At 46.2% G+C, this 27782-nt stretch overlaps 1 protein-coding gene across 1 annotated transcript in view; it reads right to left on the reverse strand.

Moving 5' to 3' along the window:
- SLC11A1 (solute carrier family 11 member 1) overlaps positions 1-27496 on the reverse strand; it is a 93962-nt gene extending 66466 nt beyond the window's left edge. The window contains exons 1-4 of the mRNA XM_082260101.1: positions 27373-27496; positions 13862-13962; positions 2386-2508; positions 1347-1466 (exon numbers count right to left, since the gene is read on the reverse strand). Of these exons, the coding sequence (XP_082116227.1) occupies positions 1347-1466; positions 2386-2508; positions 13862-13962; positions 27373-27391 (363 nt within the window). The 5' untranslated portion in view covers positions 27392-27496. The remainder of the gene's footprint in view (positions 1-1346; positions 1467-2385; positions 2509-13861; positions 13963-27372) is intronic.
- Between the last annotated feature and the right edge of the window lie 286 nt (positions 27497-27782).

Raw genomic sequence — 27782 nt, forward strand, 5'->3', positions numbered from 1 at the left:
CAATGGCCGCTAAGGGAACCCGGCAGTGAAGCCTTGCTGCACTCTCTTACTGGTCTAGAATTGGAGGGAGGAGGAGGGGGCCAAACTTCTGACGTACCTCGCCGTGGCAAGGTCCAACAGGAGTGGGGACAGGGTACCTGTCAAAAACAGGTACCCACTCCCCCCGAAAGGTGCCAAATGTGGCACCGGAGGGGGGAAAGAGACAGATAAGCGGAAGTTCCACTTTTGAGTGGAACTCCGCTTTAACATCAGGGGCGATCAAAGGGTTACATGTGTCCCTAGACCATGCTTGTTAACTGTGTGGGGGGAGGTGCTCTGACTGGGGGAAGACCGAGATCTGTGTTCCTGCTTAGAAGGAACACAGGATCTCTATCTTCTCCCCTGTCCCTCTATCTTCTCCCCTGTCAGAACGGTGATCTGGCTTCTCTCAGGAATGATCACGGGTGCCCACTGATTGGCTCCCCCTCTGTCCATTCAGTGTGTGATCGCCCCTCTGGCAGCGCATACGTGCCCCCTAGTGGCTATTGCAGTAAATGACGTACAGGTACGTGGTTTCGCGCAATAAACCGACCTGCCACAGTAAATGTACGTTAGGCGCTCGGCATGTGGTCAAGCCTTGCACACTACACAATTTTTGGAGTTTTTGGCAGGACTCTAGGACAGCACTGTGATCAAAGTAGAATTGAAGCATAATGCCTAGTCATGTCTGTGAATGTCGGTTTTACAATGCCTCATGGGACGTGTAGTTATGCAACAGCTGGAGGGCCGTAGTTTGAGGATCCCTGCCCTAGGCGAAACCTCATTTTGGCTCCACCCGTGACTCCACTCCATGGGGAAGTGATGAGGAGCTCAGATGATCCCAGTCAGGGATGTGCCCCCCCCCCCCCCATTGTGGTCAGGGCTGGTACAGGGCTCCCCGGCTCTGGCAGTGATGAATGGGGTGATGATGTTCCCCCTCCCCGGACAGGTCCATAATCAGTATGACATAGAATTGTCTACTCACTGCTCACTGATCTCCCCCTTCCCCACAATGGATGATGAGGAGATCCCAGGGACAGAGGAGGAGAGAAAGTGAAGTCAGATGGCTGCTATAGGCGATTGAATGGCTGCAAATCCCCCCCTTGGTGTGAGTCAGTGTGTGATCATGTCTGCAGAGCAGGGAGGAAACAAAGACAGGCCAGGCCAGACATCCCTGCTCTGCACTACATTTCGCCGCCACAGGAGCCACACTCCTCACTGGGGTCCACCACAGACGCTGTACAGAGGATAGCCTGAGGCCAGCAGCCGTGGCTGCGCCCTAGGCGGGTGCCTAGTTTGCCTAGTGGTAGCGCCGGCCCTAAACTTACCTTTGGATAATAATCATGGCAGATTTGTCCCAGATCCTTGCCAGTCACCACACCCAACCGCAGCGCTAGCCTCTGACACACCAATCCGAGCAACGTAGCACCAAGCAGAACCCACACGAGCTGCAAACACAGAAGAAAGATATGACTGTGCTGTACAAACTGAAGAAAATCTCTTGAGTTAATCGAATGAACAGTATTTTCCAGGCTGCATTTGAACAGTTCCATCTCAAAAGTTTGTTTCCTTGCATTTAAATGGTCTCTTGAGCCAGATGTAAGATGTTCCCTATATGCCAGAGGTGTAAGACTCAATTTCATTTCGGGCCGCATCAGCATTACGGTTTCCCTCAAAGGGCCGGTTGTATCTGTAGGTCTAGATTTCCAGAGCACCCCACCCCCCTTACATCAGAAATCACTACATTTGCCACAATGTAAAGTAGTGAGTGTACAGCTTGTATAACAGTGTAAATTTACTGTCCCATCAAAATAACTCAACACACAGCCATTAATGTCTAAACCGCTGGCAACAAAAGTGAGTACACCCCTAAGTGAAAATGTCCAAATTGGGCCCAATTAGCCATTTCCCTCCCCTGTGTCATGTGACTCGTTAGTGTTACAAGGTTTCAGGTGTGAATGGGGAGCTGTGTTAAATTTGGTGTTATCGCTCTCACTCTCTCATACTGGTCACTGGAAGTTCAACATGGCACCTCATGGCAAAGAACTCTCTGAGGATCTGAAAAAAAGAATTGTTGCTCTACATAAAGATGGTTTGGGCTAAAAGAAGATTGCCAAGACCCTGAAACTGAGCTGCAGCACAGTGGCCAAGAGCAAATTTACACTGTTATACAAGCTGTACACTCACTACTTTACATTGTAGCAAAGTGTCATTTCTTCAGTGTTGTCACATGAAAAGATAGAATAAAATATTTACAAAAATGTGAGGGGTGTACTAACTTTTGTGAGATACTGTACATACACAAAAACGTATTGGCTAACACCACCTCTTCCATTTTCTTTTTTTTATAATATCTGTTCTAGATACCTTGAATCCAGCAACTGCCCCGCACTGCAGGTCCGATTCGATATTTCCAGGATCCAGATAGGCGATACTCATTAAGAACCCGGGCCCAGTAAATGCCCAGAGCTTGCGAAAGCTGAAGCCGGGCTGAGTGGAAAAAAAAAAAAAAATCAGTGAATAAAATGCAAATAAAACTGAATATAAATAAAATAAAAATATAAATATAAACATATATAAATATATACAAACAAAAAATGGAAGATAGCTGCGCTCAATACACTAACATGAGCAAAGGCTGCCAGTACAAAGGTATTATCAGACCATAAAGCAATTGTATTCAAGTACAGCGCCACATTATTAAACGGCCCTAAATGACAATGAGTGAGCAAAGTCCATGAAGTCCGTCAGAAACAGATGCTGAGGTGCAGAAATAAATACAAGTAAATTCCAATACAGTGAGTGAAGATACAATCCTGACGATCACCACGTGCATAAATAAGGTAATCTCCTTACCAGAGCTTTAGACCCCCTGTTACGGAAGGTCCACCGAGCATGAGGCATAACCACTTAAGCCCCGGAAGATTTTACCCCCTTCCTGACCAGGGGGTATTTTGCGATTCGGCACTGCGTGACTTTAACCACTTGCCGTCTGCTCACTCGAGCACTACTGCGGCAAAGCGGTTGGTTATCGTCTGGCGACGTAGACCTACGCTCCCCTTTCTCGGCGGCGCACGCGCGCCGCCGGAGCCAAGCTCCCGCTGTGTTCAGTCACAGCGGGAGTCGGGCCAGGGGAGGAGCAGCGGCGATCGCCACTGCTCTTCCCCGATCGCCGGGGATCTAGTGTGGAGATCCGCCCGCCTGTGTAAACACAAGCGGGCGGATCTCCTAAGTGACAGGCAGGGTCAGATTGCAGGGTTCAGCATAGCTGAACCTGTGATCTGTCCCTGTGTCACTCAGTCACCTCCACCCAAACACGTTAGTAAGCACCAGGCATACATTAACCCCTCCCTCTCCAATAAAATTAACCCCTTCCCTGCCAGTGTCATTTTTACAGTAACAGTGCATATGTATAGCACTGATTACTGCAGTAATGTCACTGGTACCCCCAAAAGTGTCAAAAATGTCAGTCAAGGGTCCGATCTGTCCGCCGCAATGTCGCAGTCCCGCAAAAAAAAAAAAAACGCAGATCGCCGCCATTACTCGTTAAAAAAAAAAAAAAAACACCAAAAATGACAGAAATCTTTCCCTTAGTTAGTAGACGCGATAACTTTTGCGCAAACCAATCAAAATACGCTTATTGTGATTTTTTTTTACCAAACATATGTAGCAGATAACAAATTGGCCAAAAATGTAAAAAAATTTAGATTTTTACATTTTTTTGGGGGGGGAATTTCATATAAAAAAATGTGAAAAATATTGTTATGTTTTCAAAATGTACGCTCTTTTTTTGTTTATAGCGCAAAAAGTAAAAATCGCACAGGTGATCAAATACCACCAAAAGAAAGCTCTGTTTGTGGGAAAAAAATGACGTAAATTTTGTTTGGGTATGGCGTCACACGACCGCGCAATTTTCAGTTAAATTCGCACAGCGCCGAATCGCAAAAAGTGGCTCAGACGTAAGACAGCAAAATCCTCTAGTGGTAAAGTGGTTAATGGACAATTGCGCGGTCGTGCGACGCTGTACCTAAACGAATTTGATGTCCTTTTTTCCCCACAAACAGAGCTTTCTTTTGGTGGTATTTGATCACCTGTGCGATTTTTTTATTATGCGCTATAAACAAAAAAAGAGCGTCAATTTTGCAAAAATAACAATATTTTTTACATGTTTTTATATGAAATGCCCCAAAAAAAAATGTAAAAATCAAAATTTTTTAACATTTTCGGCCAATTTGTTTTATGCTACATATGTTTGGTAAAAAAAAATCGCAAAAAGCGTATTTTGATTGGTTTGCGCAAAAGTTATTGCGTTTACTAACAAAGGGAAAGATTTTTGTCATTTTTTTTTTAATGCGTAATGGCGGCGATCTGCGATTTTTTTGTGGTACTGCGACATTGGGGCGAACAGATCGGACCCTTGACTGACATTTTTGGGGTTACCAGTGACATTACTGCAGTATAAGTGCTATACATATGCACTGTTACTGTAAAAATACACTGGTAGTGAAGGGGTTAACTTTATTTGAGAGGGAGGGGCTGTGTGTGTCCCTAGGGGCGTGATTCTAACTGTGATTGGCTGTGGCTTGAGGTGTAGGAACAATGATCAATGGTCCTACATAGTAGAACCGTATGATCACTGTTTCTACACAGGGGAGAATGACAGGCGGCTTGTTTACACTAGCCGCCTGCCTTTCTCCTGCTGTCACGGACGATCGTGGGTGAGCGGTGGACATCGGGTCCGCCGCTCACATGCGCGGGGGGGGTCCGTGACCGAGCGGGAGCGCGCCTCGGGCGGCGTGCGCTCGCTCCCCAGAGCCTCACAGGCTAGTGACGTACCGGTACGTCACTTTGCCTGTGAGGGGCTGACCGCCGCAGTATATGTACTTGCGGCGGTCGGCAAGTGGTTAATAATGTGGCGCTTTACTTGAATACAATATATAAATATATAATATATTAATTAATTAGTTACAAAGGAAGATATAATATAATATTAATTATTAAATTATAAAATAAATATATCATATAAAAATAAAAATGATAATATACACTATACTACCAAATGTATTTTGGTGCGCAGTCATGTTGGAACAGGAAGGGGCCATCTCCAAACTGTTTCTACAAAGTTGGGAGCATGAAATTGTCCAAAATGTCTTGGTATGCTGACGCCTTAAGAGTTCCCCTCACTGGAACTAAGGGGCCAAGCCCAACCCCTGAAAAACAACCCCACACCATAATCCCCCCTCCACCAAATGATTTGGACCAGTGCACTAAGCAAGGTCCATAAAGACATGGATAAGTGAGTTTGGGGGGGGGGACTTTACTGGCCTGCACAGATTCCTGACCTCAACCCGATAGAACACCTTTGAGCACAGACTGCGAGCCAGGCCTTCTCGTCCAACATCAGTGCCCGACCTCACAAATTCGCTTCTGGAAGAATGGTCAAACATTCCCATAGACACTCCTAAACCTTGTGGACAGCCTTCCCAGAAGAGTTGAAGCTGTTATAGCTGCAAAGGGTGGGCCAACTCAATATAGAATCCTACGGACTAAAGCCTCGTACACACGCACCGATTGTTGGCCGACCGATCGGCTGTCTTTTGTCCAGTGTTGTTGTGTTGGTTGAAATGTGCTCTAGACTGTACACAAATTTTGTCGGCCAACAACAACCAACTGCAGAAGTGATGTCATGTTCTGGTTTACTTTCCGTGTGTTTTTTCTTCTCTGAGCATGCCCAGTCTTGCTCATCACATTTTTGTCGGCCGAAATCTGTACTGACTGAAGAACAATCGGCCGTTCTGGTGACGGCCAACAAAAATTTTATAGCATGCACACCAGATTTTGTTCGGCCGAAAAGTCACAGTCGGTTGTCGTAAGGATCATACTAACAAGCCGACAATCGGCCGATCGGACGTTGGCCGAAAATTCACGGCCAACAATCGGTGCGTGTGTACTAGGCTTTAGACTGGGATGCCATTAAAGTTCATGTGCGTGTAAAGGCAGGCGTCCCAATACTTTTGGTAATATAGTGTAATTTCACAGATAAATGCAACTGGGGAGAGCAACCTTAAGCTAAACTGAACTTGGGGATAAGCAAATATTATCTAAATTAATTGGTCATGTGTATTCTTCTTGGATCTCGGTGTGCTTTGTGTATTTCCACCAGATCTGTGCAGTAATCCAGTGTGAGACCTCCTTTACTAAAGACCACTCACTGCTGCCCTCTCTTCCTGTGCAGGGTGACCGGTCTTGTCTCCGCCTCCTCCTGTAGTTTTCTGCAGGCAGCCTGTAGTGGGTGGAGCCTGCTGGGTAATATCTGGGATTGTAGAGGCATTTAGTGCACACAAAGTGGATTTATATCCTTTGTGGCTATTGTGGAAAATAATGAAATTAAAGTTATGTCCGGAGTTCAGCTTTCAAATTAAACTCAAATTAAAAATCTTCTGTCTTTGTTCCCATATCTGTATATTTAGCTGGCTGCCAGGAATTGAAGAAGTGAAGTAAAGTGTTATAAATGTCCCTGGCACTGTTCTATAAAGCGGTTTCCAGTTTCCTTATTTATCCACTGCTGATAACCAATTTCCCAGCCTTGTTACTAAATTATGTTCTGTACGTAATGACTCAACATTTCCTACATTTATATGACTCCTTCCTCTCTTTAGGGCCAAATCACATCACATGTAGTCCAGTGCGATTTTCTTCTGCTTTAAAAAGACATGGAAAGTAGGTTATATGGTTTTTAACCACTTTACCACCGGAGGATTTTGCTGTCTTACGTCCAGGCCACTTTTTGCGATTCGGCACTGTGCGACTTTAACTGACAATTGCGCGGTCGCGCGACGCGGTACACAAACTAAATTTAGGTCCTTTTTTTCCCACAAACATAACTTTCTTTTGGTGGTATTTGATCACCTGTGCGATTTTTACTTTCTGCGCTATAAACAAAAAAAGAGCGTAAATTTTGAAAAAATAACAATATTTTTCACATTTTTTTATATGAAATTCCCCCCGAAAAAAATGTAAAAATCAAAATTTTTTTAAATTTTTGGCCAATTTGTTTTCTGCTACCTATGTTTGGTAAAAAAAAAATCACAATAAGCGTATTTTGATTGGTTTGCGCAAAAGTTATTGCGTTTACTAAGGGAAAGATTTTTGTCATTTTTGGTGTTTTTTTTTAACGAGTAATGGCGGCGATCTGCGATTTTTTTTGCGGGACTGCGACATTGCGGCGGACAGATCGGACCCCTAACTGACATTTTTGACACTTTTGGGGGTGCCAGTGACATTACTACAGTAATTAGTGCTATAAATATGCACTGTTACTTTAAAAATGACACTGGCAGGGAAGTGGTTAATTTTATTGGAGAGGGAGGGGTTAATATATGCCTGGTGCTTACTGACGTGTGTGGGGGGAGGTGACTTTGTGACACAGGGACAGATCGCAGGTTCAGCTATGCTGAACACTCCGATCTGTCACTCCCTGTCACTTAGGAGATCCGCCCACTTTGTTTACACAAGCGGGCGGATCTCCAGACTCGATTCCCCGATGATCGGGGAAGAGGGGCGGCGATCGCCGCCGCTCCTTCCCTGGCCCGACTCCCGCTGTGAATGAATACAGTGGGAGCGAGCCTCCAGAGGCGGGCGATCGCCGCCCACAAGGGGAGGAGTCCAGTGACGTAGGTCTACGTCGCTGGAAGGGAACGAGCCACTGTGCCGCAGTAGAGGCACAGTGAGCGGGGGTAAAGTGGTTACATAGTTACATAGTTAGTGAGGTTGAAAAAAGACATCAGTCCATCCAGTTCAACCTATGATGTGTGTGTGTGTTTGCTATTAACCGTACATTGTATACCCCTCTATGTTGTGGTCTTTAAGGTGTCCATCTAATAGTTTTTTGAAACTATCAATGCTCCCTGCTGATACGACTGCTTGTGGAAGAGAATTCCACATCCTTACCGCTCTTACAGTGAAGAACCCCTTACGCACTTTAAGGTTAAACCGCGTTAAACCGACTTTCTCCAGTTCCAGCACATCCTTCCTGAGGACCGGTGCCCAGAACTGGACAGCATACTCCAGATGTGGCCGGACCAGAGTCTTGTAGAGTGGGAGAATAATCTCTTTATTTCTGGAGTGAATCCCCTTTTTTATACATCCCAGTATTCTGTTGGCTTTGCTTGCGGCGGCTTGGCATTGCATGCCACTGCCAAGCCTGTTGTCTACCAGTACCCCCAAGTCCTTTTCCATCCTAGACTCACCCAGAGGTTCCCCCCCTAGTGAGTAGCTTGCTTTCTGGTTTCTGGCCCCCAAGTGCATTACTTTACATTTTTCAACATTAAATCTCATCTGCCATGTAGTTGCCCACCCCGTTATTTTGTTCAGGTCCTCTTGCAAGGTTTCCACATCCTGCATAGAAGATATTGGCATGCCTAATTTAGTATCATCTGCAAATACTGAGATTGTACTAGATATCCCCTCCTCTAGATCATTTATGAATAAATTAAACAGGATTGGTCCCAGGACCGAACCCTGGGGGACCCCACTTTCCACACCCGCCCAATCCGAGTACTCCCCATTAATCATCACCCTCTGGACTCTACCCTGGAGCCAGTTCTCTATCCAGGTACTCACCTTATGATCCATACCTACCTTCCTTAGTTTGTACAGTAAGCGTTTGTGGGGAACGGTGTCAAAGGCCTTTGCAAAGTCCAGATACACCACATCCACAGGCTTACCTTTATCTAGGTGGCAGCTCACTTCATCGTAGAAGGTTAATAGATTGGTTTGGCATGAACGATTTTTCATGAATCCATGCTGATTACTACTTATAATACCGTTTTCATTACTAAAGTCTTGTATGTGGTCCCTTATCATCCCCTCCAAAATTTTGCAGACTACTGATGTTAGGCTGACCGGCCTATAGTTACCCGGGATATATCTCGGCCCCTTTTTAAATATTGGTACCACGTTGGCTTTTTTCCAATCAGCTGGCACCATACCCGTCTGTAAACTATCCTTAAAGATCAAGAATAATGGTCTGGCAATCACCTGGCTGAGCTCATTAAGAACCCTCGGGTGCAAGCCATCCGGTCCCGGGGATTTATTTATGTTAAGTTTCTCTAGTTTAGCTCTAAGTCTATCCTCTGTTAGCCATGGCGGCACTTCCTGAGGTGTATTATTTAGTTCGGCCTTACAAGCTGGGTTCGTGTAGCCCCCCGATTCCTTTGTGAAGACTGAAGAAAAGAAATTATTTAACACTTCCGCCTTTTCTCTGTCCTCTGTGGCCATTTTTCCTTTATCATCTTTTATGGGGCCAATGTGTTCTGACCTCGCTTTCTTACTGTTTATATACTTAAATAACTTCTTGGGGTTCTTTTTACTCTCCTCCGCTATATGTCTCTCGTGTTCTATTTTAGCCGCCCTAATTTCGTCTTTACATTTCTTATTACACTCTTTGTAATGCTTAAATGCTGCCAATGACCCCTCAGTCTTGTTTTTTTTGAAGGCCTTTTCTTTAGCACTAATATACATTTTTATGTTGGAGTTTAGCCACCCAGGGTTTAGTTTTGCTCTTTTTAATTTATTTCCCTGTGGAATGCACTGGCCCACCCCTTTGTTAAGTATGCTCTTGAAGCACTCCCATTTTTCCTCCGTGTTCTTTGTTCCCAGGGTTCTATCCCATTTGATATTTTCTAGCAGCGAGCGCAGTTTAGGGAAATTGGCTCTTTTGAAATTCAGTGTCCTTATATTACCCTTGTGTTTCCTATTACTGTAATTAATACTGAAACCAATTGACCTATGGTCACTGTTCCCTAAGTTGTCCCGTATTTCTATATCCGTGAGCAGGTCTGTATTGTTGGTAATCAGTAGGTCAAGTACTGCATTGTTTCTTGTCGGTGCATTCACCATCTGACCCATGAAATTGTCCTGCAAAACATTTAGGAACTGCCGAGCCTTGGCTGAATGCGCGGTTCCTTCTGCCCAGTCTATATCAGGATAATTAAAGTCCCCCATTATAATGACATTTCCCATCCTTGCTGCCAATCCTATCTGTAACATGAGGTCCGCCTCACCCTCCTCCCTCTGGTTGGGGGGCCTATAGCATACGCCCAATATTACCTTCCCCACCGTGCCTTTCCTTTGAAGCTCTACCCATAGGGATTCTGCCTCGTCCATAGCTCCATTATTAATATCATCCCTCATATTTACCAGTATACTGTTCTTAATATACAGACATACCCCTCCCCCTTTTTTACCCTCTCTATCCCTGCAATGAAGGGAATACCCCTGAATGGTCGCCATCCAGTCATGAGAGCTGTCGAACCAAGTCTCAGTTATCCCCACAAAATCTAAGTCCTCCTCAAACATCAGCAGCTCCAGCTCTCCCATCTTGTTGGCCAGGCTTCTGGCATTGGTATACAAGCCTCGTAATTTTGATCGGTTACATTTATCCTCGTTTGATGTTTTTAGGCTGCTCTCTTGATTTTTCCCCATACCCACCCTGGGTTTAGGAGCTCCGAAATCCCTACCGCTAATGCCCCCATTTCTGCCCTCTGAAACTTGCTTTCCACTGGCTAATTCTAAATCTGTACCCTCCCCCCCATTCCCTAGTTTAAAAGCCCCTCTAACTTTTTGGCCATCCTCTCACCCAGTACGGCTGCACCCACCCCATTTAGGTGCAATCCGTCCCTACCAAAGAGCCGGTGACCGACTGAGAAGTCGGCCCAGTTCTCCAGGAACCCGAAACCCTCCTTACTACACCAGCTCCTCAGCCACTCGTTAACTTCCCTAATCTCCAGCTGCCTCTCTGGTGTGGCTCGAGGTACAGGTAGTATTTCGGAAAATACTACCTTGGAGGTCCTAGTCCTCAACTTAGCGCCTAAGTCCCTGACTTAGGACTCTCCGTCTTCCTCTGCCTATGTCATTGGTACCCACGTGTACCATGACAGCTGGTGGTTAATGTCATAGTTCACACCAGTGCGGTCAGTTCCAGTTCCAGAAAAAAAAAGTAGAACATGCTGCATTTTCCCTGCACTGGACTGTACTGGAATGCTGTAAAATGCATCAAAAACGCACCTAAAAGCACCAAAAATGCACCGGAAAACACATATCTTTATTTAACTCCTTCCGGACCGCCCGCCGCACATTTACTGTGGCAGGCTGGCCCTCCTGCAGGGACCGACATAGCCCTACGGCAGTCACGCGCTTGCTGCTGGGCCGCCGGCCACTCGCGATCGCTCCCCGCTGAGAGAGAACGACGGGCAGCTGTTGTAAACACAGCTGACCGTTCTTCTCCCTGGAATGATCACAGAGCCCCTGTGATCCTTCTATATAGGATCACAGGTCTCTATGATCATTTCACAAGTCCCTCCCCCATTCAGTTAGAAAACACCCCCTAGGCTCACATTTAACTCTTTGATCACCCCTACATTAACCCCCTTTCCTGCCAGTGTCAATGTTACAGTAACAGTACATATTTTTAGCACTGATTACTGTAGTAATGTCACTGGTCCCCCCCAAAAGTGTCAAAAATATCAGTTAGGGGTCCGATCTGTCCGCCGCAATGTCGCAGTCCCACTAAAAATAGCAGTTCGCCGCCATTACTAGTAAAAATAAATAAATAAATAAAAACGAGAACTCTTTCCCGTAGTTTGTAGACGCGATAACTTTTGCGCAAACCAATCAAGATACGCTTATTGTGATTTTTAGCAGTGCATGGTGTCAGGAGGGCAGAGGACGGGGTCAGTGGAGCAGAGGACGGGGTCAGTGGAGCAGAGGACGGTGTCAGTAGGACAGTGGAGGGTGTCAGTAGGGCAGTGGAGGGTGTCAGTAGCAAAACAAGTTTTAAGGTGCAAAGCACCAGTTCCCTGCGCTCAGAGAGGTGTAGCTTCTAGTCCACCTCGTTAAGGTCTTTCCACTGTTTCTGGAGCTGTGGATGCGACAACCCAGGAAAAAATGCTGCGGCCTTGCTGCCCTTTACACGACCAGGGAAGTCTGGAAATACTGTAAACAACAAACAAACACAGGGGCGCACAGGCCTAGTGTATTATCCTTTGGTTGGTTTATTAAAAATAAGAAGATTAAAAATACTCACAAACGAGTTTCTTGGTTAAAAGCATATCATGTAAGGAACGCAGTCCTCAGTAGTATGATCCGAGGGTAAGTTATCCCTTGAGTTAGTAGTGGCTAACGCGTTTCGAGGGTTAGCCTCTTCCTCAGAGGCTCTGAGGAAGAGGCTAACCCTCGAAACGCGTTAGCCACTACTAACTCAAGGGATAACTTACCCTCGGATCATACTACTGAGGACTGCGTTCCTTACATGATATGCTTTTAACCAAGAAACTCGTTTGTGAGTATTTTTAATCTTCTTATTTTTAATAAACCAACCAAAGGATAATGCACTAGGCCTGTGCGCCCCTGTGTTTGTTTGTTGTTTAGAGGGTGTCAGTAGGGCAGAGGACGGGGTCAGTGGAGCAGAGGACGGTGTCAGTAGGGCAGTGGAGGGTGTCAGTAGGGCAGAGGACGGGGTCAGTGGAGCAGAGGACGGGGTCAGTGGAGCAGAGGACGGGGTCAGTAGGGCAGTGGATGGTGTCAGGAGGGCAGAGAACAGGGTCAGTGGAGCAGAGGACGGGGTCAGTGGAGCAGAGGACGGTGTCAGTAGAGCAGAGGACGGTGTCAGTAGGGCAGAGGACGGGTCAGTGTAGCAGAAGATGGTGTCAGTAGGGCAGTGGATGGTGTCAGTAGAGCAGTGGACGGTGTCAGTAGGGCAGTGGGCGGTGTCAGTAGGGCAGTGGGCGGTGTCAGTAGGGCAGAGAATGGTGTCAGTAGGGCAGAGGATGGTGTCATGAGGGCAGAGGATGGTGTCAGTAGGGCAGAGGACGGGGTCAATGGAGCAGAGGATGGTGTCAGTAGGGAAGAGGACAGGGTCAGTAGAGCAGAGGACGGGGTCAGTGGAGCAGAGGACGGTGTCAGTAGAGCAGAGGACGGTGTCAGTAGGGCAGAGGACGGGTCAGTGTAGCAGAAGATGGTGTCAGTAGGGCAGTGGATGGTGTCAGTAGAGCAGTGGACGGTGTCAGTAGGGCAGTGGGCGGTGTCAGTAGGGCAGTGGGCGGTGTCAGTAGGGCAGAGAATGGTGTCAGTAGGGCAGAGGATGGTGTCATGAGGGCAGAGGATGGTGTCAGTAGGGCAGAGGACGGGGTCAATGGAGCAGAGGATGGTGTCAGTAGGGAAGAGGACAGGGTCAGTAGAGCAGAAGACGTAGTCAGTACAGCAGTGGATGGTGTCAGTAGGGCAGTGGAGGGTGTTAGTAGAGCAGTGGAGGGTGTCAGTAGAGCAGTGGAGGGTGTCAGTAGGGCAGTGGACAGTGTCAGTACATTAGTGGATAATGTCAATGGATGGTGTCAGTAGAGCAGAGGACGGTGTCAGTAGGGCAGTGGATGGTGTCAGTAGGGCAGAGGACGGGGTCAGTGGAGCAGAGGACGGGGTCAGTAGAGCAGAGGATGGGGTCAGTAGAGCAGAGGACGGGGTCAGTAGAGCAGAGGACGGTGTCAGTAGAGCAGAGGACGGGGTCAGTGGAGCAGTGGATGGTGTCAGTAGGGCAGAGGACGGTGTCAGTAGTTTTCATTTTTAGTATTTTTTTGAAGTTTTATTTTTGTTAATTTTATGCAATGTTTTTAGGAGCCCCGGTTGGGGGGCTTTGGTGAAATATCACAGATTTGAACAGAGGAATCTGCCCACCACAGGGTACTTAGGGTGTGCCCAGGCAGACCTGACACACCCTGTGTGCACACCTATGGATGTCAAGATGTTCAGTGGCTGCTTAGAATATTACAGATACGATGATTGTGCTTACTGTGTATGTGGTGGGAACAGAAATCTTTTCATCCAGGTAGGTTCTGTCACTGTCATTATTGGTCCTTGCAATAGTTCCATATCCCCGGTTCCTTGGGGAATCTAAAAAGAATAAAAAATATTTATTTTTTAATATTTTTTTTTATACATTTTTTATTATACAGGTATATATATATATATATATATATATATATATATATATATATATATATATATATTATATTATTATTTTTTTCACATTGGCCTTAAAGTGGTTCTTAATCCATAATTAATCCAATTAATCCATGGCGCAAGGTTCTCAAGTATTCCTTTTGTGCTTGCCACGTTTGCACAGGCACGGCAGCTTATTCAAATGAATGGGTTGCCATGCCTGCGATTCCGCAAAAAAAGGTGCATGCACCTTTCAAAAATGCGGCCACAGGGAGATCGCATGGTCTTTTTGACCATGCAATTTCCTGCAGTTCCACACACGCACTACAATTTAACATGTGTGGGGGTGCCATTCAGAATGAATGACAGCCCCACGCGTTTCCGCAGAGCAGTGCGTTTTCGCTGCAGGTGGTATGCCGGTACGGGAATCTATGCGATTCCCGCAGCCACGCGCAGAAGTGAGCACCTAGGGTCAGTGCCGGAAAAAGGTCATCTAGAGTCAGCAAAAATCCCCTCCCTCCAAAAAAAGAAAAAATTGATCATGCATGAATTCCCCCTCCTCCCAATACAAATCTGCCCCCTGCTGAATTCCCCCCTCCCAGCACAGATCTTTGCCCCCCCCCCCCCAGCTCAAATCCTCCCTCTCTGCCTATGCCCCTAGCACAAATCTACCCCACAAAAAAAATGTCCCCATCCTAGCACAAATCCTTTACCCTTCAAATTTCCCCTCTAAGCATAAATCCTCTCTCCCCACTCCAAATCCCCCCTCCCAGCACAAATTCCCCTTCCCCAATTCCCCACCCTAGCATACACCCCCCCCCCCCCCACACACACACACATATATCCATCCGAGCACAAATCCCCCCCATTCATCCCTACTAGCACAAATCCCCCTGCCCACCCCCCAAAAAGAAATTTCCCCTCTGCCATATTACTTTTATAGCACAAATCCCCCCCCCCAAATCCCCCCCTCCTGGCACAAGCCACAAATCCTCTTCCCCCATCACTCCTCCCAATACAAGTCCCCCCCAAATCACCATCCCTAGCACACCTCCCCAATTTGGCCCTCCTAGAACAATTCTTACCCCCTGATTCCCCTTCCCAATACAAATCCCCTTCCCCCCCCCCAATCTCCTTATGGTGCCCCCCCCCTCCCCCTCCCCCCACCTCACATGATACCACAGTGCCCAGGGAGCCCATCCCTTGTCCCGGCCCTGCCTAAGGTTAATGTATTTCCTGCATTGGGGTAAAAAATGTCCCAGTAGTTGTATTTTCCTCTCCCCTCCCTATTTACCAACCTGTGCCCGTCTGCAGTGGCATTGGTCTCTCTTTCTCCTCGCAGGCACAGAGACAGCAGCTCCGGCCATTGGCTCCTGCTGCTGTCCATCAAATCCTGTGAGGGAGCAGGGGGTGAGGCTGAGCCGTGCTGTGTGTGTCTGTGGATGCACATAGCTCAGCTCAGGAGCAAGCTGGGGAGCTAGCATAGCAAGTGGTTTGCTATGGAGGCAGACACAGAAGAGGAGGAGCCAAGGTCGCCAGTGGGGGGGGGGGGTGGGGGGCTCCAGAAGAAAAGGTTCAGGGCTGCTTTGTGCAATAGCATTGCATACAGCAGGAAAATATCAAAACAAAAAACTTTACAACTGCTTTAAAGCAGAACTCCAGCCAATAATAATAAGATCAAAATCAATAGCTCTTTAACCACTTCTGGACCGGAAGGTTTTACCCCCTTAATGACCAGGACATTTTTAGCGATTTGGTACTGCGTTAGTTTAACTGACAATTGTACGGTCGTGCGACACTGTATCTATATAAAATTGACGTCCTATTTTCCCCACAAATAGAGCTTTCTTTTGGTGGTATTTGATCACCTGTGCAATTTTTTTATTTTTTGCGCTATAAACAAAAAAAGAGCGACAATTCTGGAAAAAAAAATATATTTTCACTTTCTGCTATATAATATTGCCCAAAAAAATTTAAAAATCTAATTTTTTCATCCTTTTAGGCCAATTTGTTTTTTGCTACATATTTTTGGTAAAAAAAATTCCAATAAGCGTATTTTGATTGGTTTGCGCAAAAGTTTGGTTTTTAGTTTGGTTGGTTTGCGTCGACAAACTAGGGGATAGATTTATGTCATTTTTTTTCATTTATTTTTGCTAGTAATGGCAGCAATCTGCGATTTGTAGAGGGACTGCAACATTGCAGCGGACAGATTGGACCCCTAACTGACATTTTTGACACTTTTGGGGGGGACCAGTGACATTACTACAGTAATAAGTACTAAAAATATGCACTGTTACTGTAATAATGACACTGGCAGGGAAGGGGTTAACATTGTGGGTGATAAAAGGGTTAAATGTGAGCCTAAGGGGTGCTTTCTAACTGTATGGGGGAGGGACTTGTGGAATCAACAAAGAGACCTGTGATCCTATATAGAAGGATCACAAACTCTCTGTGTTCATTCCAGAGAGAACAACGGTCTGCTGTGATTACAACAGCAGACCATTATTCTATCTCAGTGGGGAGCGATCGCGGGTGCCTGGCGGCAATCGCAGCCGCCAGTCCCGTGGATCGGCTTCCCTGCTTCCTAATGGGGGGCGGGCACCCCCAGGAGCGCTTCCGCGAATATATCTACGGCAGGTGGTAAAAGATAGAATATCATCTTTTGCAGCAATATAAAAGAAAATAAAGGGTGTCGCCCACTGACCCAGTGCATTAGTATGTATATGAATGTGGCCTCAGCCAGCATCGTTCCATTCACTGGGGCGTGGGGCGAAACATGTCAGGGGGACATGGCTGGAGCAACGCTGGCTGAGGCTACATTCATATACATACTAATGCACTGGGTCAGTGGGAAGCACCCTTTCTTCTTTATGATAATGCTCTTACACCTCTGAATGGTGCACTGGCGCCAGCTCCCTTCACTGCAACCGGCGGGGAGATCTCAGTCTTAATTTAGAGGGGCATTGTGAGTTCCATTTGCAGCTTTTGCAGCAATATTGTGTTTTCGGTCCAGATTTCTTCCCACAGCACTTCTTTCTGCCACTAGAGGTCCTTAGTCTGATGGCCAGTGTCATTCAACCCAATCCCTCTAAACGCAGGTCATCCTAGAACCACCCCTGGCCTGTGAATGGACAGTGAAAGGAGAAGCAGCACAGTGATGAGTGCTCTCCTCCTATCAGTATGCTTTTTGTAAGCATGTGAATTGATTGTTTAACCTCTTGCCGACTGCCAACTGCAGATATACTGCAGCAGGCTGGCTCGGCTGCGTGAACTGCCGTACCTGTACCTCCTGGGGGTGCGAACGTGCTGCCGGAGGAGCACGCCCGCCCCCATTAGGTCAGCGACAAACTGATTATATAGTGAAATAGAATATTTCACTTGGTCGCGGTCCCTAGGGCAGTGATGGCGAACCTTGGCATCCCAGATGTTTTGGAACTACATTTCCCATGATGCTCATGCCTCTGCAGTGTAGCTGAGCATCATGGGAAATATAGTTCCAAAACATCTGGAGTGCCAAGTTTCGCCATCACTGCCCTAGGGGGTGCTTTCTAACTGTGGGGGTGGGCTTGTAATATCAACACAGAGACCTGTGATCCTAAATAGCAGGAACACAGGAGCTCTGTGTTGATAGCAGAGAGAACAAAGGTCTGCTGTGTTTACAACAGTAGACCGCCATTCTTTCTTCACGGGGAGCGATCGCGGGTGCCCGGCAGCAATCACCGCCACCAGCCCCTCGCTTTAGCTTCTTCAATGGCGAGTGGGCGCTAACGCGCATCTCCGGCGGCACGCGTGCGCCCTCAGAATAGCTCCTGCGAACCGCTGTACAGGTACAGCGATTTGCGGGAACCTGCTGCCGTATAACTGTCGCGGCTAGTCGCCAAGTGGTTACATAGAGTTTTTGGTTTGTAGTGTTTAGATGCAGTGAAGATCCGCTTTAAAGAGGTTGTAAACCCCCAACATTTTATTTTTTTTGCCACCTGCAAGAGAAACACATAATGAGCTAGTATGCATCGCATACTAGCTCATTATGCAATACTTACCTTAGAACGAGCCCCCGCCGTGCTGTCCGCTTACCTGCATGACGGGCGACATGTCCAGTCGCCCGTCTTCCGGGATCGCGGCCGGAGCCGTGGTGACGTTCATTCCCGCGCACGCGCGTTCATTCCCGCACGCGCGCGGGAGCCGACTGTCACGGCATGGAGCTCTGAAGGAACGGCACCAGCGGCCGTTCCTTCAGAGCGCATGCGCCAGTGACGTCACTGGCTGCATGTAAGGTAAATATCTCCTAAACGGTACATGTTTAGGAGATATTTACAGTACCTATAGGTAAGCGTTATCATAGGATCACCTATAGGTACAAGTGTCAGAGGAGGGTTTACTTCCTCTTTAACTGTATATTCCTGTATAATATCTTTTGTTATTACAATCTTTGACCCATTAATGAAACAGCAAAGCACAATTACCGTGCAGCAGGTACAGACTTGCAATCTGAATACTGTCAGGATCTTTGTACCTTGATGTATGCTGGAAAGTTCATGTACTTTAAGCAGACCGCATTCCTGGAAGCATGCGCACAGAAAAACTTTCCTTTATGTACTGCACGACCATTACCCTACATATGAATTACCCAAGAATGGCCTGAACCATGTGTGTAAGATGAACAATAGATTCCCATAATGTTAGAAATTAAGCAAACAAGGAACTACATGTCACATTTTCTTCCATACCAAACTCTGAATCAGGGGAGGCTTACAACATCGGCGAGTCACAAAAACAGCCGACTAATACAAATATGTGGCGTCACACTAACCACAGGCAAAGGATTGCTGCAACTGAATCTGTGTTATCAGTTATTTTTTATTATTACGTAATAATTATTACAAAAGAGATGCACTATCCAGCCAACAGTCTGTAGACACCTGACCATCACACTTGTATGAGCTTGGTGGGCATTCCATTCCAAAACCATGGCCATTATTATGGAATTAGCCCTTCTTATGGCGCTTTTCCACTGCATGGAACCGAACGGTTCGGCTCGCTTTTGTGCTTTTCCACTGCTGGTACCGCATGGTATAATGTAGGAACGGTTCGGTACGGCGGCGCTTTTCCACTGCATGGAACCGAACGGTACAGCTCTCAAAAACAGTACCACCTCGATTGTGGTTCCAAGAGGTACCATACCCGGTACCATATCCCACAATCCTCTGCATGCAGTCACTACTAGCCACTGATTGGTCAGAGAATCGTTGTTATCCCACCCACATCCTACCCACTTAACTTTAGTACTACTTTAGTGGAAAAGCAAACCATACCGCACCGTACTGAACCGTTCCAACACCGTACCATGCGGTACCAGCAGTGGAAAAGCAAACCGGGCCAAGCAGGGCCGAGTAGAGCCGAGCCGGTACTTGCAGTGGAAAAGTGCCATTAGTGGCTTTAGCAGCCTCCACTCTTTTGAGAAGGCTTTCCACAAGATTTTGGGGTGTGTTTGTGGGAATTTGTGTCCATTCTGCCATAAGAGCATTTGTGAGGGCAGGAACTGATGTTGTATGAATAGACCTGGCTCCCAATCAACAGGTCAGGGCTTTGTGCAGGCCACTTGAGTTCCTCCATACCAAACACATCAAACTATGTCTTTATGGTTCCAATTCATTCCAAAGGTGATCCGTGGGGGTTGAGGTCAGGCAGGGGAGGACTGGGCCAGCGGGGAAATTGCCCCCCAGGCCTCTCTGATGCCCCCTGAAAAGGCTGCATTGCTTTTGCCACAGACATTCCATAAAGGATTCCTGGTAAAGAGAAGTAAAATGTCCCCATTGCTGACCTACTGAGTGCGGGATGAAGACAAGGACAGAGCGTAGGCCCCCTCCCCAGCATGGATGGTGTAAACTGTGTCTGAGCAGAGGCCGGTTCCATGCCCCACTGGAGACTCTCCTCCCCCAGGCAGCTCCAACTGAGCTGTCCCAGCTCCCCCCAACTGCCTGCTGATGGCCAGGTCCGAAGCCAGGATTCCGTTGGTAAGTAGAGAGTACCTGGAGGGGAGCTTCAGCCTGGAATGGGGGTCAGGAGGAGGCCTGGAAGAGGGAGAGAGGGAGGGGGGCATTGTCGCTGCACCATGGGCCTCTGGTTTGTACTTGCCCTCTGGGCCAAAAGTTGCCAGTCAGCCCCTGAGGTCAGGGCTCTGTGCAGGTCACTCGAGTTCCCCCACACCAAACTCATCAAATCATGTCTTCATGGTGATTTTAGGTGAGAAGACCTGGCTTGTTCCAATTCATTCCAAAGGTTTTCATTAGGATTGAGGTCAGGGATCTGAAGGTCACTTGAGTTCTTCCACATTAAACTCATCAAACCACGTCTTTATGGAGGTGTTGATTGAGAAGACCTGGCTTATTCTAATTCACCTCAAGGGCGTTCAATAGGGTTGAAGTCAAGGCTCTGTGCAAGCCACTTGTGTTCCTCCTCACAAAACTCATCAAATTATGTCCTTATGGAGCAGTTGGTTGAAAAGACATTGCTTGTTCCAATTCATCCCAAAGTTGTTATATAGAGCTAAGGTTAGGGCTCTGTGTAGGATACACAGTTTCCTCCACACCAAACTCATCAAACCATGTCTTTATGGTTCCAATTCATTCCAAAGGTGATCCGTGGGGTTGAGGTCAGGCAGGGGAGGACTGGGCCAGGGGGGCAATTGCCCCCCGGGCCTCTCTGATGCCCCCTGAAAAGGCTGCATTGCTTCTGCCACAGACATTCCATAAAGGATTCCTGGTAAAGAGAAGTAAAATGTCCCCATTGCTGACCTACTGAGTGTGAGATGAAGACAAGGACAGAGCGTACTTGCCCCCTGGGCCGAAAGTTGCCAGTCAGCCCCTGAGGTCAGGGGTCTATGCAGGTCACTCGAGTTCCCCCACACCAAACTCATCAAACCATGTCTTTATGGTGATTTTAGGTGAGAAGATCTGGCTTGTTCCAATTCATCCCAAAGGTTTTCAGTAGGGTTGAGGTCAGGGATCTGAAGGTCACTTGAGTTCCCCCACATCAAACTCATCAGACCATGTCTTTATGGAGGTGTTGATTGAGAAGACCTGGCTTATTCTAATTCAACTCAAGAGTGTTCAGTAGGGTTGAAGTCAAGGCTCTGTGCAAGCCACTTGTGTTCCTCCTCACAAAACTCATCAAACTATGTCCTTATGGAGCAGTTGGTTGAAAAGACATTGCTTGTTCCAATTCATCCCAGAGTTGTTATATAGTTAGGACTCTGTGTAGGACACTCAGGTTCCTCCACACCAAACTCACTCAATAAACCATGTCTTTATGATTTCAGTTATTTTAAAGGGGATCAGTAGGGTTGAGGTCAAGGCTTTGTACAGGACACTCAAGTTCCTTCACATCAAACCATGCCTTCATGGAGATGTTGGATGAGAACACTTGGCTCGTTTCAGTTCATTCCAAAGGTGTTCAGTAGGGTTGAGGTCAGGGCTCTCAGAAGGCCACTCAAGTTGCTCCACGCCAGACTCATCAAACCATATCTTTATGGAGTTGACATTGTACACAGGAGGCACAGTCATGCTGGAACAGAAAAGAACCTTCCCTATACTGTTACCACAAGGTTGGGAGTGCACAATTGTCTAAACATTTTTTGTAGGTTGTAGCATTAACAGTATTATTTACTGGAAGGTCTGAAATCAATAATTTGGAGGAGGGAGGGATCCACTTACAGTATGTTTTAGCCATTATATTACTATATTTCCTTGTTGCTAGTAGCAACTTTCAGGTTTTTTTTTTTTTTTTTTGACTGCTTTGACATTTGCTTTCTAGCTGAGTAGCAGGATTCTCATGCTCTGGGCTCAAAGTTTGTAATGACCTTTCCTCTAAGGTGGGTGAGAAGACCTCACTGACATTTTTAATAATACAGTTTAATTATATACTTTTGTAGCACTGCCCGCTTGAGGGCTGCTGAATTCTTCACCTTTTAGGATCCCTCTGGGTTACCATTAGCAACTGCATGCTCAACTTAACACTTTACTTTCCGGTTCAGTCAATAATCAGTCTAGGAGTTGTAGTGGTTTTTGTTGTTTTTATTTTAAATAGGGATGGGAGAAGAGATAGAGTGGATACTCCAGAACTGAACTATTCACAGTTAAAAGGACTCCTATCTGAAGATGCAGCCACCTTGCCACTAGATGAATTTAAGGTAAAGTCTCTGAAGCGAAGACTTGATTGAGCAACTATCTTCAGGGTAATAACTAATGGATAGCAATATCCACACCAATCTCTGCGATAAGTGTGAATTAATGGTCAAAAGAATTTGGTCATAAAATGATGTCAATAAATAAATATATGTAAATCATTAAAAATTCCCAATAAATAGTTAAATAGGTGCCATAAAATGCATAAGTGACTAAGTGTATAACATATAAAATTATGGATAAAATACAATCAACAGTATTAAAAATGAATTAAGAACAGTCCAGAGTAAACGGTGACTTTGTGTTCAAAAAAGATAATTGTCCTTAGTGAAAAGTGAATCTTCAGAATTCAAAGGTGCACGTGCTCAGGCTTGATTGGCCATGTTAGCGATTTCTTGTCCCGAGTGAATGAATAAGTTGGGTCACTTACCGGATCTAGTGGGTTCTATATGCCATATGGCACTAGAACCATTCGAGCTTAATAGCCCCCTGGGCTAGATGGGTTCCCCTATACCAACGAAGGGGCACAATTTTACTTAATAAAACAAACAATGGGACGCAATTCCTCTCACTGATACCAAAGATGGGGCTTTGTTTACTCCAATTGATGCTGGAACATTTTATACTCCTGATGGCCACAGTCCGACCCCCCTAAAGGCTGAAGGTAAACTGGCCCTTTGTTTATTAAGTTTGGAGACCCCTGGTCTAGGGGGGTAAGAAATAAGGAGAAATACTTACCTTATACCTGGTTCCCCCCTGCAGCTGGCACTCTTTTTTCGCTCCCAGAATACAGGCCCTCAACTGCCGGTCCTGTATTGTATGTGATGTCTATCAGAGACTAGGGATATGTTACATGAAACTGTTAGAGATCACTGTGCTCCCTGCAGCCCCATAGCTAGCCCAGTCTCTGGTCCTGCTGTTATTGCAGCCGCACATCCCAAGCGGTCACACAGAGCCACCCACGGTGCTCTCATCTTCTTCCTTCCGAGATGGACGATGGACAATGGCACAGGCTGCAGCTGCATTCCCTGGAAGTCCCACCCATCGCCGAAGCAGCAAGGAGCTGTGATTGGCGGAAGCTGCAGCTGCAGGGGGGGGGGGGGACCATTGGATGCGTACTCCCAGCATTGCAGAACTGAAATACAATGGTTTTTACGTCCTAGCAATAAGGCAAGATGTGATTGCTAACTAGGAGCTTTTTTGGCCAGGCTTCTGAGGGGCCCAAAATGGCCTACAGGTAAAAGAATAAAATTAATGATCATTTTACAAAGCTGCATTGATTTTTAAAAACTTCCGGGGCCCCTGGACTGAATAGGCTATGTTCTGGAAAATGTGACCTTAGCCTTTAAATAAGCACCAAAAAAAGAAATTGTTGTCTGCAGGGGCCCTAAGGGCCACACAGTGCCAAAGGGCACCAGGGCTATGAACAGCTAGCTAGGCTGTGCCCACCCAAGGTTACACATCTGATCAGAGTGACCTTAGCCTTTAAATAAGCACCAAAAAAGAAATTGTTGTCTGCAGGGGCCCTAAGGGCCACACAGTGCCAAAGGGCACCAGGGCTACGAACAGCTACCTAGGCTGTGCCCACCCAAGGTTACACATCTGATCAGAGTGACCTAAGCCTTTAAATAAGCACCAAAAAAGAAATTGTTGTCTGCAGGGGCCCTAGGGGGCACACAGTGCCAAAGGGCACCAGGGCTATGAACAGCTACCTAGGCTGTGCCCACCCAAGATTACACATCTGATCAGAGTGACCTTAGACTTTAAATAAGCACCAAAAAAGAAATAGTTGTCTGCAGGGGCCCTAAGGGCCACACAGTGCCAAAGGGCACCAGGGCTACGAACAGCTACCTAGGCTGTGCCCACCCAAGGTTACACATCTGATCAGAGTGACCTTAGCCTTTAAATAAGCACCAAAAAAGAAATTGTTGTCTGCAGGGGCCCTAAGGGCCACACAGTGCCAAAGGGCACCAGGGCTATGAACAGCTACCTAGGCTGTGCCCACCCAAGATTACACATCTGATCAGAGTGACCTTAGACTTTAAATAAGCACCAAAAAAGAAATAGTTGTCTGCAGGGGCCCTAAGGGCCACACAGTGCCAAAGGGCACCAGGGCCACAGACAGCTACCTAGGCTGTGCCCACCCAAGGTTACACATCTGATCAGAGTGACCTTAGCCTTTAAATAAGCACCAAAAAATAAATTGTTGTCTGCAGGGGCCCTAAGGGCCACACAGTGCCAAAGGGCACCAGGGCTATGAACAGCTACCTAGGCTGTGCCCACCTAAGGTTACACATCTGATCAGAGTGACCTTAGCCTTTAAATAAGCACCAAAAATTAAATTGTTGTCTGCAGGGGCCCTAAGGGCCACACAGTGCCAAAGGGCACCAGGGCCATGGACAGCTACCTAGGCTGTGCCCACCCAAGGTTACATATCTGATCAGAGTGACCTTAGCCTTTAAATAAGAACCAAACAAGAAATTGTTGTCTGCAGGGGCCCTAAGGGCCACACAGTGCCAAAGGGCACCAGGGCTATGAACAGCTACCTAGGCTGTGCCCACCTAAGGTTACACATCTGATCAGAGTGATACAAATAGAATAGGTTTTATAGATTTACAGTATTTATAAGCACTAAATAACACAGATGAAGAATCAGGAACCCAGTATTGTGTAACAATTATGGTACTCTGCACCAGAGTGGTTTGCACCCTGGATGTTCATAGCTTTATATAGTGCAAAATAGAAGTTTTTTTTTAGTCAATCCATAACTTCTCCTTTTAGTGCGATTCGCAGGAAAAGCAGCCGTGTAACTCATAAAAAATTTCAGAAAAGTTCAACAAACTTGCTATACTGTATGTCAAAATATATAGAATAATATATACTGTACCCGGAAGAGTGCCATAAAAGAGTGAATCGTTAGGGTTGAAGACCACGCTGGACTGACTCAACCAGTCACTGGTCGTAGGTAGAGTTGGGCCAAAGCCCCCCCCCCCCCCGGTTCAGTTTGCACCAGAACTCTCGAAAAGTTTGGACCCGAACCGCGCACCCTATTAAAGTCTATGGGACCCGATCTTGAAAAATCAAAAGTGCCCATTTTGAAGGCTTATATGCAACTTATTGGCCATAAAAAGGGTATGGGGGTCCAGGTACTGCCCTGGGGGACATCAATGCGAAAATATTTTTTTAAAAAGATTCTTTTTGACAGGAGCACTGATTTTAATGATGCTTAAAATGAAACAATAAAAAAGAAAAATTCCTTTAAATATAGTGCCTGGGGGGTACCCTTAGTCTGCCTGTAAAGTGGCGCATATGTACCATGTATAGAACCTGCTGCAGCAAAACTGACATTTCTAAAGAAAAAAAAAAATTACATTTAAATTGCCGGCAATACAATACCATTGTCAGCAATACAAAAATGTTAAATGAATGGAGTGTGAGTCATAAAGCCAAAACCCCCCTCCCCCCCCCCCCCCCCCCACCCACCGCCAAGCCATACCAGGCCCTTTGGGTCTAGTATAGATTTTAAGGGGAACCCCAAGCCAACATTTTTTTAAAAAACGGCGTGAGATGCCCCTCATAATTCGTCCCAGACCCTTATCCGAGAATGCAGCCCAGCAGGTCAGGAAAGGGTAGGGACGAGCAAGCGACCCCTCCAAATGTATTCAAATGTTGGCAGCTATGTCTTTACCCTCATAAACTCATAACACAAGTTACAGTCTGATTTCAGGTGACCATACACTAGAGATGGGCTCAGGCGTGTTCAGGATCCTAGTCCAAACCCATCTGCCCGATCCCGCTAGGAAGAAGCCGACACTGCACCGGCAGTGTCAGCATACCAAGACATTTTGGACAATTTCATGCTCCCAACTTTGTGGGAACAGTTTGGGGATGGCTCCTTCCTGTCCCAACATGACTGCTCACCAGTGCACAAAGCAAGGTCCATAAAGACATGGATGAGCCAGTTTGGGGTGGAGGCACTTGACTGTCCTGCACAGAGTCCTGACCTCAACCAGATAGAACACCTTAGGGATGAATTAGATCGGAGTGCAGGCCAGTCAAGTTCCTCCATCCCAAACATGCTCATCTATCCATCCCAAACTCTTAAGGCATCAGCATACCAAGACATTTTGCACAATTTTATGCTCCCAACTTTGTGGGAACAGTTTGGGGACGGCCCCTTCCTGTTCCAACATGTCTGCACACCAGTGCACAAAGCAAGGTCCATAAAGACATGGATCAGCGAGTTTGGGGTGAAGGAGCTTGACTGGCCCCCACACCCGATAGAACACCTTTGGGATGAATTAGGGTGCAGACTGCGAGACAGGCCTTCTCATCCACATCAGTGCCTGATCTCACAAATGCGCTTCTGGAAGAATGGTCAAACACTCCTAAACCTTGTGGACAGCCTTCCCAGAAGAGTTGAAGCTGTTATAGGTGCAACTCAATATTGAGCCCTACGGATTAGGAATGGGATGCCATTAAAGTTCATGTGCGTGTAAAGGCAGGCGTCCCAATACTTTCGACAATATAGTGTAGTTAATCTGGTTGAAGAACGACACAAGTCCATCCAGTTCAACCAACATTAAAAAAAAAAAAATAACAAAAATAATAATAAAACACCCACATACAAATAGAAAACCTCCATATATAAAAAATAATACCCACAGTTAATCCAGAGGAAGGCAAAATATATATAATCTCATAAAATATATATAATATATAAAATAATAAATTATTATAATTTATTAATACATTAATATTAATTTAACATTAATATTATTAATATTTTTATAATAAATTAGTAAACTCCTAAGTCCAACTGACACTTTTTTAAGCAGGTGCAGCAACAGGTTTACTTTTTGTTATTTTTTTGCTTATAAAAGGTTTACATAAATAAATAAATAAATGCTGTCCGTTGTAAGCACCCCTGTCAGAATAAATGGTTTGTCTCAATCCTCTAACTGCCATTTTTTGCTGGACAGCTTGGTCTGGAGGTTGAAAAGTAACAAACTTACTAGCAGGATCAACAGGTAATAAAACTATGTTACAAATACTGGTGACAGACTAGATGATATACAGTATGGGATTTTTGATTTTGCCTATAGTTACATTGTATAAATCAATGGGTCAGCCTACACTCAGCATCATCCCTGGACAGTGAGAAGAATGACCCCCCCACCTGCATCCTTCTGATCCATCCTCGGTGTCGCCCTGGCAGGTCAGCGGGCAGGCGGTAGAATGATAATCTGTGCCGCTTTCTGCCAAGTCTTGTCCCTTTCGGTGTGGAGGAATTTCCCTTTGTGCTGCAGCAAGCTCAGTACATTTTTCTACACTGTACTTCCCCTTTCAGTGTAATGACACCCAGCCCCATTCAACGCCGGAGCAGATGAAACTGAAAGTCACAACTGACATCATTCCCCATGGGGGAGATCTGTGGCAAGAAAGGAAGGTGGAGGAAATAAAATTCCACCAGCAGTTTACAAATTATTCTTTAACCACTTAAGCCCCAGAAGATTTTACCCCCTTCCTGACCAGGGTTTTTTTTGCGATTCAGCACTGCGTGACTTTAACGGACAATTGCGCGGTCAT

This window comes from Pelophylax lessonae, assembly GCF_965119305.1.
Source record: "Pelophylax lessonae genome assembly, chromosome: 6".
In the NCBI taxonomy this organism is placed as follows: Eukaryota; Metazoa; Chordata; class Amphibia; order Anura; family Ranidae; genus Pelophylax; species Pelophylax lessonae.